Raw genomic sequence first — 15602 nt, forward strand, 5'->3', positions numbered from 1 at the left:
TGACTTCGACTCACCTCCCCGGCAATGTAAAAGTCATTCTGTCGGTATTCAGGAAACAACTGGAAAAACTGATTTAGAGCACTGTAAGAGAAAGGACAGCAGTCAAAGTTAATCAGGAAAGTGCGTCAGAACCATTTCACACTGTGCTCCCAAATCTAACCGCTTGGCAGTAGGTCTCACAGCTGAAATAAGACACCCTTCTTAGTGTGAGCTTCTCTGGAGCATTTTTTTTCAGTCTCGTGTGCATAACAATCCACACTATGTGGGTGGCTGGAAGTGCCTGTGACAAGTGGGACATCAACACTCTGGTGTGTGTCCATGTTTTCTGGTGACTGGAACACCCAGCTGTTGAGGGCGCCCGAAGCAAAGGATAGAGATTTGCTCTTACTCAGCAATCCCTGGAGGTGGTTCTGCAAACCCTAGGACCCCGTTAACCTGGCTTTCTTTGCACTGAAACGATAGGAACCCCATTTGCTTGCCTATCCACCCCCCCCCACCCAGTGGGGAACTCTGATCATTCCTAATGGAGCGCTCAGAACATCAGCGTCTTAATAATCAAAGAACAGAAAAGCTGGAAAATGACCATCATCTCATGGGAAATCAGTAAATGGCCATGGGTGTGCATGGGCCATGGGCTCTACAAAGTCAAGTTTGCAAAGAATGCCAACAGCCACTACAGTGCATTAGGCCGACAGATTTAAACAGTCCCAAGGAATTATTTCATAACCAGCAGGAAAAGCATGGATCTCTGAATGGTTCTCTACTTGACCAAAATCTTTCGAAAAAGGAAGTAAAAACTCGTGAAACTCAGCTGCTCTGTGAGTGTTTGACCCAGATTGCTGGGCCTGAGAAGCTGGGGCTGGTTTTGTCCTGGGTCCCTGCTGAGGGTCACCAGGGAAGATGAAAGGCACAGAGAATCTCAACGGGGGGGGGGGGGGGGGGGGTTTGAAAGTTCAAGGGTCACAGAAGGGCAAAATTGGGTCATTTCCACAGCCATGGTGCTGGCTACAATTAATTTTCAAAGGCTCCATGAAAACTGGCCTGGAAACACTACTGTAGAGTTTTGGCATATTTCTCTGTTTATTATTTATAGCAGCCTTTGTAGCGACTGAATCTGGGAAGCAGCATTTTATAGCTTCCATGTTAATAGTGGCAGTAAGCTGGCTTCAGAGTAAAGATGAAAACAGGATTCCTTCTCCACCCTTCCGTCTCCAACCTCCAGGCTAAAACAACTTCCCTTCCACTCTGTCCTGCTTGTTGGAAAGGCAACAGATAACTTCATATAGGAAATCTCAAGTAAGCCTTGCACTCCGGCTTAAAGCTTGGTTCCTTGTAGCATTTGCTGGAGAGTCACTGGGGTTGCCAGATTTAGCAAATTAAAAATACAAGATGGTCAATCAAATTTGGATTCCAGATAAATAAAAAAATACTGTAGTGTGTATGTGTCCCAAATATTGCATACAATAGGCTTCCATTAAAGTCATTAGCTGTTTATCTGAAATTCAAATCTAACTGGGCATTTGTGCTTTATCTGGCAAGCTTACCTGTAGGTAATTACTCCTAGGGTAATTCTGACTTGAAAATGCCAGGATTCTATAGCTAAAGTTTCCAAGGGAAGGCACCATTTGAGGAAGGCATTCTAACAGTTTTCATTCCACAGTTAAGTCACAAAAAAAAAACAAAAACAAAAACAAAAAACACTGATTTTTTTCATTTCACAGCAAGCCCTGGGTAGATATTCTAACTGGGAGCAAATAATGAAAAAAGGCAAATTTATTTAGATTTACACATGCCAGTTGCTCATTTTACTGTATTTCACTCAAGGCCTATTCTTATAATGTAAGGGTCTGCTTAAAAATAGAATCTAGAATCATGTTCTCTGAAATGTTTAATTTAGGGAACAGAATAGCTAAGGGGCCAGTACTGTGGCATGGCAGACAAAGCTGCCACCTCCAGTGCCAGCATCCCATATGGGCACAGATTCAAGTCCTGGCTGCTCCACTTCCAATACAGCTCCCTGCTAATGTGACTAGGAACGCAGAAGACGGCCCAAGTCCTTGGGCCCCTGCACCTTCATGGGAGACCTAGGGAAGCCTCAGGTTCCTGGCTTTGGATTGGCTCAGCTCTAGCTGTCGTGGTCATTTGGGGAGTGAACCAGTGGATGGAAGAGCTCTCTCTCTCTCTCTGCCTCTGCCTCTCTGTAACTCTGCCTTTCAAATAAATAAATAAATCTAAAAAAATGGAATAGCTAAAAGATGTACTGTGCAATACACAAGTGTGTGTGCCATGTGTCTATGAGTGTACACTCCATGCATTCACTCAGGCACAAGAGCTATGTGGCGCGAACGGTGCGCCTCATCCAGGAGGTTCCACCCAGCAACATGCTGTTATGATGCCAAGGGCTTGTGTTACAGAGCTGTAGTCAGAGGCTAGCTGCTGGCAGAAAGGCCACGAGAGAACGACAGAAGACACGGGATGCAGGAAGAGTGCCTAGGGTGGAGGTACTCCGTGGATCATTTTCTAAAAAGGGAACCTGGGATACATGGGGCAGAGAAGGTTTGGGGGAAACAGTGTGGAAATTCAGTCTGTTCTAACAAAGTCAGAATCACAGTCAACACATAGGACACGTGGGAGGACAGAGGTTCAAACACCCCAGGCAGAAGCCCCAGACCAACACTCATGGGGCAGGTGGAGCTACAGCGGACTGCAGCACCGTGGCCACAGGCACCATCGTAGCAGCGGAGGGCAGCCAGCCTCTTGAGCACTCACCCCACACCCAGCGCAGCCCCACCGTGGTCCTCTCTGCCCTGCACGGGTCACTGTGTCCTCATTTATATGAAACCCGCTTCCCAGTCGCACTGCTAAGAGGCTTTGCTTACCAGACAGGTCATTTCCCATCACACTCCAACACCCACAGTGGAGTGACAGCAGCACTTCCCTGTGGCTGCTAAGAGAGGAAGGTCAGGCGCCTGACTGCATGGCAGGCACCAGGAGAGCAGGGGCTTTTTGTTGTGGGATGCAACTGGTTGAGGGCAGTGACACAGTGGTGAAGGAATTCACCCACAGAGTGGGCAGTCAGATTTGTTAAACACACTGCAAGGGGGCAGCAGGCGGTGGGGACAGAGAGAGGCTACTGGCTGCTGAACTCACTGCAAGGCTGCTAGGAGTTGAGATGCGGAGCCAGGGCAGAGCGCCGCTGGCTAGGGCTTGTTCCGTTACTAGTGACTCCCACAGTGCTGGGGACTTTCACTGGTGACTTTGTCACTACCAGGTGCCCAGGTACCCACCGCACTTTCGGCACCGTTTTCACTGCTGTGTTGCCAACAGGGCCAACAGCACCTGCTATATGGCCGGCAAACCATGAATAGCAGGAGGAAGAGAGCAGCACCACTAGTCTGTTCCAAATCAAAGGTAGTGAAATTGTTAATTTTTAATATTTTTTTTTCTAAAGCAGAGAGGCTCTGTGGCCAGCCTGTTCTAAATAGAAAAAGAGAGAATCAGAGTATTTTTTTTTAAACATGTTAACGTGAATGTTTTATTTCCAAGCACACAGGAAAGCAGCATAAATGTGACTGTGAAATGCCTCTTACAGGCAACTCCTCACAGCCAGGCACTGCATCAATAGTCAAAGGAGTGGGATGTGCAGAACAAACAAAGATGGCTTGCAAAGGGAGATGACAGAAGGTCCATCTTTAACCTATAGCAGCCCATCTACCAGTTTCAAAGGGACCTCCTAATTGCAAACACGCATCTGGAGTGCTGGGGCCGGACTGTGTCCCACGGTGTAAAGCAGACAGGGAACGGCTGGAACCAGTTTCCTGCACCCGCCCTGATGAGCTAGTTTCCAGTTCTAGGAGCCTGAGGCAAAAAGAACTGAGACAGCTATAAACAACGAGGCTTTGAAATGGGCTCTCTTTACACGCCAGGCAAGAGGAGATGGCCACATGTCACCCTGTCAGCGGCAGACGTCCACAGGCAGGGGCCACTGGCCGCTGTCCCTCTTGGGGGGTGGGGAGCAGAGACAGAGACCAAGAATGGTGGTGGTGATGGTGGTGCTGGCCCTGCATGGCTCTGTCTTCTAGGGCCCTCTGCCCTCAGGGTGTTGGCCTGTTTGGATTTAAGCTGAAAGGGCGGTGGGGTGAGGGGGAGGAGTAGGGTTTCCAGTGGGAGGAGTAGATGAGCACAAGGGGGCTTCCAAAAGCTCATGGAAAACAGAACTAAAAGATGTTTACTTTGGTACAAAAAATTTTTGAAATCCAATGCATACAAGGGGTCTCCTAAAAGTTCATGGGGCGGGGTGGGGGTCTGCCTAGCATGAAAAACCATGGGTGGATTGAACATGTTTTGCATTCTCCATGAACTCTTTGAAGTCCCCTTTAAATGAGAGCCGCTGTGCGTGAGACTGCTGGGCAGCCGTCAGAGGCCTGTCCCCACAGGAGGCAGGGGGACCCCCATGGGAACTTGGCTTCCACGTTTCCGGGATGCACTGCCAGGAGGCAGACATGTGGGTCCTGGAAATCGCATGGAGGTGTTCAGATCATGGGACGTGTGCAAAATGGAAGTGGAGAGGATGATGGTCACATTGTTTTCTCGGTCAGCAGAGGGAGAGAGGGACGTCCTAGGGGGAAAGCCCTGGAAGCCTGTGCTTCCTCTCTCCCCCAGCCACCTGCCTTGCAGAAAAAGCAGCTTTGTCAGACCCCAGAACAGGCTGACTCTGGTTAGATGCACTTTCACTTGGGGAATGGTTTCCTTTCCAGGAATCAGCAGAATGGGCCTTCAGTGGAGGAGCGGTGAGGGAGGCCGGTTAACCCCTTCTGGCCACTGGGGCTCTTTTAGTGGGTTCTTAGGATACAGAGTAGAGCCCTAGTGATCTGAAGGAACACAGGACTTGACCCCTAGCAATAATTTATAGACCGGAAAAAGCTCACAGTAAGAGCAGGTCAGCTGACTTTTAAAGAATGCACTAAAAATAGCTGTGATGAATGGGAGAAAAAAGAAAGGAACAAATTACATGTGCACTGTTTGACCAGGTTTACAACTTTACATTCTTCCTTGTTGTTGTTGTTGTTGTTTTTTCAGCAAAAGAAAATTCTTGTGAAATGAAGGTCTTTCCTTCATCCTACAAAATTCAGAAAAAAAGGAGGAATCCTGGGGAAAACAAACTATCTGAGCTGACATCTCCCAGCAAATGCAACAACCTAAATGTATTTTTGGAAACCGAGCAGAACCCTGAAGGCACGTGGTGGAAAGCTCTGAAAAGCAATCTTGACTTGCTTTCTGCTCTGTCCCTACTGTGTGTTAAACGAGGTGTGCACAGAGCGACAAGGGCACCTGAAGGCCTCAGCTCTTTGCACTTTCTCTGCTGGCAGTTTACATAATTGTCAATGATACATGGAACAAAGTGGAAAGTTGTGTGTGTGGGTACACACACACACTCCTAGTGTGAGCCTTCAACACCTTCAGAAACTGGACTGTAAGACTCTTTCCATTTAATTATTGATCATAGCCCTTGCTGTATTTCTGAGGAACGATGGCCTTGTGTTTCACTTGTTGAACTCTATTTAGTGGAGCATTCAGCCTTTGACTATTATGTCAATTATTGAAAATGCTATCTCAAACTTCAAAGAAAAAGGCTAATCAGTAATAAACCCATCACTGGAAGAATTTTCCTGTTGGGACAGAGAAGCATTTGGTCTGCAGATGGCCGCGAGAAAGCCAGGGCACTTTACCTGTATAAATCTTTTGCCACATCATCCTCATTGACTGCGTATCCACGGCTATCACGCGTGAAGCTGAAGCCTGTGCCCACCTGCGGGTGAAACAATCAGCAGGCACAAACACAGAGAAACACGCGAGTGGGGACCTCTGGACAGATCCCAGGACGGAAGACGACCTGATCCCAAAGGCCACGCCTTTGACGCTCGCCATCACCCGCTGTGCCCACAGGAGGAGGCCCAGGCTCAGCACCTTCTGCACGCCCGGGCCCAAATGAAAACATCAGCACAAAGCTTCGCCCTGGGGTCAGCGGCTGAGCTGTCCTGATTCCTCAGTGGGGACTCTGCCAGATGGTGACTTAAGGAGGAAGAACCCGCCGTTCCTGGACCCTGGCATCCCAAACTGTCTCCTCTGAAACCTGGGCAGTGCACGGCTCTGTCCCACCAAGGAGGAGCTCACTGCACTGGAGATTAAAGACGGTTGTGCGGGGTTGTCTCTCCTCCTCTCCCCTTCCTTTCCCTCCTCTTCCTCCTCCTCTTCCTCTTCACTTCTTTCTGCCTTCCTCCTCCTCCCTCCTCTTCTTTGTGAGAACTGAGACTACTTTTAAACTCATATCTCCTTATGCTTAGAAGTTCACGGACAACTGAGCTGTAAATCAAAAGCAGAGGCGCCTAAATTACATCAGTAATCCCTACAAGGAATGCACTCCCCAGCAGGCGTACAGATTCCCCCCCACCCTCAATATCCAAGGGACAGGCTCTTTAATCCCCTTTTATTTAAATAGGCAATTATAGACTGGAAGAAAAGGATGAGGAAAAAAGGTTGAACTTCTTTTTTTTCCTGGGTATTTGTTTTCTCCTTGGTACCTTCTGAAGATAATTTCAGAGAACTTTCCAAGGAGAATATCAATTCTTATCCCAAGAAGAGGCAGCCTGCTTGCCTAGATATGAGGAGGCCATTTTTATTCCTTACATCTAGAATTCCAAGAGATTAGGAGTTCAGATATTATATGATAATCTGTGATATGGGGAATCTACACCATCAGTGAAAAATAATCCTTATCCTGATGGCATAATTCAGTGAGCAAAACATCTGATAGTATTAAAAATGAAGAGAAGAGAGAGAGGGAAAAAATCCCCAACTCAAGATATGATAATGCTTGTTATTATAAAAAATAAATGGCAAGATGATTTTGCTTTGATAGACTACATTCTATTTCAAAAAAAACACAAATCTATATTTTAATGTATGGTCATGCATCACTTAACGATGGATATTATTTGAGAAATGCATTCTTGGGCCAGTTGGTCGCTATGTGAACATCACAGAGGGTGCACACACACCCAGATGGCACAGCGCACCGTGCGCCTCAGCTATGCCACGCTGCCTTTTGCTGCAGCCCACTGCACCACAACAGCAACCGTCGATGCATCTACACACAGAGAAGGGACAGGAGAAACACTAGACAACAGGAATTTTCCAGTTCCATTATAACCTGAGGGGACTATTTTTGTATGGGTCATCTGTCACTTATTGAAACAAAGGTAAGAGACAAGGGAGGGGCCAGCGCTGTGGTGTAGCGGTTGAAGCCACTGTCTGCAGTGCTGGCATCCCATATGGGTGCCAGTTCGAGTCCCAGCTACTCCACTTCCGATCCAGCTCTCTGCTATGGCCTGGAAAAGCAGTGGAATATGGTCCAAGCACTTGGGCCCCTGCACCCATGTGGGAGACCTAGAAGAAGCTCCTGACTCCTGGCTTCAGATCAGCACAGCTCTGGCTGTTGTGGCCAACTGGGAAGTGAATCAGTGGATGGAAGACCCCTCTTTCTCTTTCTCTCTCTCTGCCTCCTCTTCTCTGTGTAACTCTTTCAGATAAAATAAATAATAAATCTTCAAAAAAAAAAAAAGATACCAAGGAGACCAACAGTGGCATTCCCAGGATCGTGTCACACTCACCGGATTATCGATGTAAAGCATGGATAATGTGGTAGTCCAAGGGAAGTCTCTGGCACGCACTACACAGAGAGAGAAGGGATCAGAGAAAGAAGTGTCACAAAGCCTTCCCCTGTGACCTAGCTCTGCTCACCCACCTGCCCTCATGGACTGTGGAGGTGACTCTGACCGAGTTTCACATCCCCACAGCAGGCGGCCACCACGAGGGCCTTTTCTCTCCTCCTCCCCTTTCCTTGTCCCAACCCAGAGGGTTTCCACGTGGAGGAGGATGCTTGGAAACAAATCCAGGCAGTGGGTTCACGAAGAAACGTCCTCCAAAACTACCCATCTGTCCCGCCCTCTGGAATCCTCTTCCTGCCATCCAACGCTGCGGGCAACAATTTCCACAACACTGGCCTGGCAGCCTCTCTCCTGGGTCACACCCTGCTTCACACTCCAAATCCTCATCCAGGGAAAGTAAACAACTTCTCCAAAATGAAAACAGGAGGTGGAGGCAACCCTGGGTCACATCAGATGTGGCTCTCTCTCCATGTCGCCCTCCCTCTCGGCCCCGCCTGCAGAGTTCCGATCAGCCCAGGCTTGGGTCATTGATGTGACAGGCCGTGTTCAGTTTGTGTGAATAATTTGGGATATGAGTCCTCCCCCTCAGTCCCAGGCGAAAGAGCTCGCCTAAGGAATAATCAACACCAACTGTTCCTGCAGGCCGAGAACACCGCAGTCAGCAGCAGCCTCAGAGAAAACAGCTTCGAACTTTCCCCCAAATCGTCGGGGAGCAAGCAGCCCAGCAGGACACCAGCCCGCTGGCGCCTCCTGCTTGCACAGAGGTTGTCGGAAAGGCATGAAGCTGCTACGCCACTCCCGGTGGTCCCACGGTCACTCCGTCAATTTGGGGGCAGATACAAGGATGGGATGAGAGGATTATCCAAGGCAACACTTACGCGTCATGTTCTTCATGACGACGTACGGCCCGTGTTCCACAAACAGTCCAAACATGGACGAGCCTCCTGGCCCGCCCTGGAGCCACAGAACTATGGGAGCATCCTCGGGCTGTACCTGGAGGGGACGGAGACACCAGGACCACTCAGGACCCTCACAGAGGCTGTGAGTGGCACCCCAGGGAACTGACTCAAGTCCTGCCTATTCTCCAAGGCCTCGACTAGACCTCGGTCCTTCTGAGACCCCAGCCACCATTCTGCCCCATGAACCAAGCCCCATCATCTCTCGCCACTCTGCATCAGTCTGTGCCTCTCACGCTGGTGCCTTCTCCGTGTGCACTGAAGTCTCCTGCCGACAGACAGAGAAACCCCTGGAACGCACTAGCTTTGCTTGGGTACGCTGTGAGTCACCTGGACCATTGTCTACGGCCTGGTTCTGCTTTTTCTATGTTTAAACTTCCAAGGATCTCTTCCATTTGACTCGCATGTCCCCAACAGAGGCAGAACAAAGAACCCATTCTCCTGGGTGACAGTTTTCCCTCTCAGGGAGAGTCCAAACTGCCCTTCTGATTTTATTTGCTAAAAAAGTGATCATAGAGAACGGAGCAACTTCATTCCCATGGGGGAAACTGAAGAAAGTAGATAGCTTAAGGTGTCACTTAGCCAACGCAAGCAATAATAAAGCCCTTAGCAAGGTACGGATTTATTTAGGAGATGTGGAAGACATCAATCCGAGAGGGTCTCTGGCAGGAGATGTGGAGATTCAGCCACTGGCAGTAGTGCCAATACCATCGCTTTCAACAGCACATCGCTTCCTCATTCTTTCATTCAACTCGTATTTACTGGGCACCTAATGCAGGCCAGGCACAGTGCTAGGAGCTCTGTACACAGTAGAGCACCAAGTGAGAAAAGAAAAGGTCTTGAGAGACCTCACTCTCGGCACTTAGGATACCACAGAAAATACAGACGACGAGTAAGCAGAGGAAGGAATCAATATGACGACTGATGAGTGTGACAGGGCAACAAGAAGACGTTATGAGAGTCACCGAGGGTGGAGAAGGAAAGGGGATTATTCTAGGCAGGGTGATCGGCAAAGGCCTCAGTGAGCTTCTGAGAGCCAAGCTGGGACCTGAAGGCTGGGGAGGATCCAGCCCCGAGCAAGGCCATGGAGCAGGGCTGCAGACGGAGAGGAAGGGCAGGGGAAATCTGCAAGACAAGGACGGAAAGAAGCGGGTGTGGGGAGCAGCACAGCCCTACCATGAACCCGGCAGGGCCACCAGCAAAAGGCTCTGCCTGGCCTGCACTCAGCTCCGAGAAGGAGGTCGTGGTGAGCCCTCACTGGAGGTGCTGGCTCACTGGCTGCTCAGCCTGCAGGACGCAGCAAGCAAGATCCTACTGCTTCAGCCCAAAACAAAATGCTGCAGTGTCTCACTTGGCCGGGTTGTGTGCTGAACCATCAAGGGTTCATGGGCAGGACCCAGTGCAGGGCTCCATCGGCCGGGATGACATGTGGAGGCTGTGTGAGACAGCAAGACCAACTCATGAGAAGGTGGCCAGTGGGCCACCACCAGGAAGCTGGGGGCAGAGCTGATGGGACGAGTTCCAACCATGATGAAGGGGGTAGCGGGGGCTTCTCATCTCCAGTCACCGAAAGTCTGGCACGGGGGTCTGTGAGCCAATTAGGACAGAGAGGCCAGGGAACCTTGCTGAGAGCCAGGGGCTGGTGGAACAGCACGCACTGAGGACAGCCGTGCTGCAGGGGCTGCCTCTGGGGCCCAGGTCTCAGCACTGGGAAAGTCTGTTGATAGAATGGAAATCCTGGGGATGATGCCCAGCATAGAATAAAACACAATAAATTCAAATGATGACTATGATGAAGGAAACAAGCAGAAATGACTGGAGTCCCGAGTCGGGCTGGGGCCTCCAACCAGCAGGGGCATAGCTTTGAGTCAGCACAGCACGGCAGGTAAGTGTGCAGATACTTGCCCTAAATTGTTAGGGTTCAAATCAAGGCGGCCAGCACCGTGGCTCAATAGGCTAATCCTCCGCCTTGCAGCACCGGCACACCGGGTTCTAGTCCCAGTTGGGGCGCCGGATTCTGTCCCAGTTGCCCCTCTTCCAGGCCAGTTCTCTGCTGTGGCCGGGGAGTGCAGTGTAGGATGGCCCAAGTGCTTGGGCCCTGCACCCCATGGGAGACCAGGAAAATCACCTGGCTCCTGCCTTTGGATCAACGCAGTGTGCCAGTCGTGGCGGCCCTTGGAGGGTGAACCAACAGCAAAGGAAGACCTTTCTCTCTCTCTCACTGTCCACTCTGCCTGTCCAAAAAAAAAAAAAAATCGAGGCTTTCCCACTAGCTGTGACTGGACAAGATGACTAAGCTACCTGGGCCTGCTTCTCACTTGTACAATGGAGATCAATACTGGCACCTGTCTGAGGATTAAATGAAACTACTTTCCATGCGGCTGGCACCAGCATCCCTTATGGGATGAGTCCTTATGGTCTGAGTCCCAGCTGCTCCACATCTGACCCAGCTCCCAGCTAATGCACCTGGGAAGGCAGCAGCAGATGTCTCGAGTGCTTGGGCCCCTGTACCCATGTGAGAGACCTGTGTGAAACTCCTGGCTCCTGTGTCAGCCTGGCCCATCCCTGGCTGCTGTGGTCATCTGAGAAGTGAACCATCAGATGGAAGTCTTTCTCTGCCTCTGCCTCTCTGTAACTCCGCCTTTCTAATAAATAAATATTTTTAAAAAACAAGAAACTACTGTCCCTGAAGCTCAGCAAGTGACCTGCAGCAGTAGTGTGTGTTCCATCCCCATCAGCCTCTGCTACAACACTTGAGCACTAGAGACTTGTAGATGGTTGGACTGCAGATCCTGCACACATGAGAACAGGAAAGCATGTGGATTTCCCTCGCTCCATGGACACGTGTCTTCCCCAGTTTTTCCCTAGTTAGTGCTCTTGCCTTAAGTGTTCAAATGTCCATGAACTAGCTAAGAAAACAAGGGTGTTGTCTGAGAAGCTGCAGTACAAAAATTAAAATCAAAGGCAGTCTTAGTTTTGAGTAGTTTAAAGCATCTGCATCCCACATTAGAGTACCTGGGTTCAATCCCCAGCTCCAGCTCTTGACTTCAGTTTTCTGCAAACCCAGATGCTGGAAGGCAGTGGTGATGGCTCCAGGGATTGGGTCACTGCCACCCATATGGGAGACCTGGACTGCATTCCTGGTTCCTGGTTCCAGCTCTGACCCAGCAGTAGCACTGCAAAAGTGTGGGGAGTGAACCAGCATATGGGAGCTCTCTTTCTGTCTCCAACAGATTTTTTATAAAATTTTTTAATAAAGATATGGGGCCAATGTTGTACCACAGTGGGTTAAGCCACTGCTTGCGATGCCAGTAGCCCCCATCAGAGAGCCAGTTCAATTCCCAACTGCTCCACTTCCTGTCTAGTGCCCTGCTAATAGGCCTGGGAAAGCAGCAGAAGGGCATAAGTACATAGGCCACTGCCACCCATGTGGGAGACCTGGATGGAGTTCCTGGCTCGTGGCTTCAGCCTGGCTCAGATCAGGCTGTTGTATCCAGTTGGAGAATGAATTAGCAGATGGAAAATCCCTTTTTCTGCCTTTCAAATAAATAAATCAATTTTAAAAAATAAAATAAATTGATACAGATTTGTCAGGGAGCACAGTAAGCCCTGGAATTGGGAGCCAGGTGGGTTATGGCTCTACCTGGTCACACAGTAGCTGTGAGCCCCTGGCCCTCTGCTTCCTCCTGCACCAAGTTTCCTCACCTGGCAAACAGCCATGATGCCTACTTCCCGGGCTTGCTTGGAGGCTCTAATTAGAAAAGATATGCAGGGCCGGTGCCATGGCTCACTAGGCTAATCCTCCGCCTTGTGGTGCCGGCAAACTGGGTTCTAGTCCCGGTCGGGGCACCGGATTCTGTCCCGGTTGCCCCTCTTCCAAGCCAGCTCTCTGCTGTGGCCAGGGAGTGCAGTGGAGGATGGCCCAAGTGCTTGGGCCCTGCACCCCATGGGAGACCAGGAGAAGCACCTGGCTCCTGGCTTCAGATCAGCGCGGTGCGCTGGCCACAGCACACCAGCCGCGGCGGCCATTGGAGGGAGAACCAACGGCAAAAAGGAAGACCTTTCTCTCTGTCTCTCTCACTGTCCACTCTGCCTGTCAAAAAAAAAAAAAAAAGATATGCAAGAAGCTACTGTAGACTCCCATGTATGGAATACTCACAAATATACCCAGCTCTGTTTCAACCTGCCCGGACCCCCAGCTATGTTTTGTTTGAACAAGTGGTTTCTACCTCCTCCCAGATCCCTTTCCTTATTATCGGATACCACTGGCCAAGACCACTTTCTCCTTGTATTCACTTGACCATGGAAACAAACTGCACTCATCAGAGGTGGGCAGACCATGTGATGTGGATGGAGGTCATCCCCGCTCCTCCCAGGCTCCCGGGAAGGGAGACACTGTGGGCTCGCCAGCTCTGCACATCCTGCCTCCACTTCTTCCCTAACCTGCGTGTGAGCTCCCCGAGGCCACGGTGGGCCACAAGCAAGCCAGCATGGCTCACGTTAAAACAGTCTCAGGAGCTTTTATAAAAGTACATGGCAACTGCATGGGTGTAGAAGGAGCAGGCTTCCCGGCTCATCTTCAGGCGCTCCCAGATGGTTCTGCCGTGTACTGAGGACCTTGATCTGCGAGGTAGAAGGGGATGTTGGTCTCCTGGGTGCCCAAGGCCTCTGATCCACACTCATCCTCCCTTGGCTGTCTGCATCCCTTCCTGTGAACTGGCACGATGAAAAGGACCTCTGGGCTCTCAGGAAGAAGAGTCTGACCCTGAGAGGCAACACTACCAAGTCAAGCACCGCAGTGCCAAGCAGCCTGGTTACGCAATGAAGCACAGGACACTGCATTCTTGGCATGCTTCAACAATAAGAGAGCTGGGCACACACCTGCGGCCTCAGCTTGACCCTGCTCCTCATAGGCACTTTCCTGAAGCAGATAAGTGAGGCTCAACAACCCTTGAAGAAGCCTGTTTTTACAGAAAACCGCATGCCAACATCTTTCCACCTTGCTGAGCCAACCAACCTGTGAACTAACATGGCCCTCATTTGGAGTGGAATTTAAGAGTCAGATGCCGGGAAACCACGGGGGTATGTTTCATGCCGATAACCAGGAGCCCACTGCATCACTGCACACAGACTTACACACCACACTATAGAATATGAATTCTGTCCATTATAATCATGTGAAAGTGTCTAAAACCCCTCAAGAGATACTCAGCTCTTAGTCAGGAGCATGAAGCCTGTTCCCATTCCTTACCCTCCTCCTACCACCCGAATTCATCTGCAATGTTACAAAACTCAGGGCTCTAAAAATATTGATCAAACTGAAGCTGTCATTCAAGTGTGTAGGAAGTAAGAAGATTTCTGCTTCTCTAGCTTTAAAAACTTCTTTAAAATCTTTTATGCTATAAAAAGTACTTTTAAAGCAATCTGTACTGGTTTTATTTATTTGAAAGGCAGAGAGACAGAAAGATGCACAGTGACGTGCTGGTTCAATCCTCAGAGCGGCCCTGAGACTCTGTGTCCTAGCATCCTATACAGATAGCAATGTCTCTCTCCTAAGGTGGCTATGTCTGTCAAAGTCACGAGTATATGCACACACTTAGAACAGTGCTCGGCGCATCTATTTAAGAGTTAGCTCTGAGTATTTTTCTGATGTGGTGGGCAGACAGGCAATAAATAACTCAATCAACGGGTATGAAAGTAATGGTGGGACACTAGATTGAGCAGCCCAAGAGGGCCCAAATGGGTAACATTTGAACTGAGACCTGAAAAATGAGTAATCCCCTGATAAAAGTTGTATATTTCATTAAGAAGAAAATCAAATCTCTATTGATGACATAAGTCAGAGTACTATAGCAAGAGTTGATGATGGGGGCCGGCTCTGGTGTAGCGGGTAAAGCCACCGCCTGCAGTATCGGCATCCCATATGAGTGCTGGTTTTTGTCCTGGCTGCTCCACTTCCCATCCAGCTCCGTGCTATGGCCTGGGAAAGCAGTAGAAGATGGCCCAAGTCCTTGGGCCCCTGCACTCACACGGGAGACCCGGAAGAAGCTCCTGGCTCCTGGCTGCAGATCGGCGCAGCTCTGGCCGCTGCAGCCATTTCGGGAGTGAACCAGCAGATGTAAGACTCTGTCTCTACCTCTCTCTCTGCCTAACTCTGACTTTCAAGTAAATAAATAAATCTTTAAAAAAAAAAAAACAACCTGATGATCAAAAATAAGGGGTAAATCAATCATAAATATTATAGAAAGGACAAAGGAATCTGAAACACTTAGGTGAGCAGTCTCTCCGGCAACAGAAGAGGGGAGCACACAGGTCCCACTACCCTGGACTCCTCTGGCCAACAAAAAACCACCCTGGGGTTGCTTCAGAAGTCTTTCAATTCTTCTGGCGACCCCTGGTGGCCAACTCATTAACTTTTTCCTCAGGCCACTGTTTCCTCAGGCCACTGTTTCCTCAGGCCACTGTTTCCTCAGGGTTTGTTCCAGAATGAACTGCCCACAAGCTAGGCTATCCATTCTGATTGTTGTGCTCTACAGAAGAACATTTCACAATATCTCACATTAACACACTCACAATGCTGATGAGAAAATCGACTATGTCAATGGACTGCCACTCGAAAGCAAGCGAAACTCACGGCTAAACCCCTCTGCCCTTGTCTGCAGTGGATACGCCCTACTTGGAGAGCAGCATCTATGCTGTGAATCTTCTTTACGCACTCACCAGCCCATGCCCCCAGGCCCTCCTGAGAGAGAGACTGGAGGAGAGAAGGAGAGGAGACAAACCTGCACCCGGGCCTCTTACCTGTCACTGGAACAGTAATCAACGGGGGGGGGGACACTTAAATACTTGCCGGTTTCAGAACTCAGCTCACAAGATTGCACAAGGATGCTTCCAAAGGTTTGTGGATAATGAAATTGAA

General features: G+C 49.7%; 1 protein-coding gene across 14 annotated transcripts in view; it reads right to left on the reverse strand.

Moving 5' to 3' along the window:
* Window positions 1-15602, reverse strand: part of CPVL (carboxypeptidase vitellogenic like) — a 134604-nt gene that overhangs the window by 83464 nt on the left and 35538 nt on the right. For all 14 annotated transcript variants that reach the window (XM_008261573.5, XM_089316053.1, XM_089316059.1 and 11 more), the window contains 4 exons: window positions 8606-8720; window positions 7671-7729; window positions 5730-5809; window positions 15-81 (listed from right to left, as the gene is read on the reverse strand). In XM_008261573.5, the coding sequence (XP_008259795.3) occupies window positions 15-81; window positions 5730-5809; window positions 7671-7729; window positions 8606-8720 (321 nt within the window). The remainder of the gene's footprint in view (window positions 1-14; window positions 82-5729; window positions 5810-7670; window positions 7730-8605; window positions 8721-15602) is intronic.

The sequence above is a fragment of the Oryctolagus cuniculus genome, chromosome 16, assembly GCF_051225735.1.
Source record: "Oryctolagus cuniculus isolate XC-2025 breed Fujian yellow rabbit chromosome 16, ASM5122573v1, whole genome shotgun sequence".
Classification (NCBI taxonomy): domain Eukaryota; kingdom Metazoa; phylum Chordata; class Mammalia; order Lagomorpha; family Leporidae; genus Oryctolagus; species Oryctolagus cuniculus.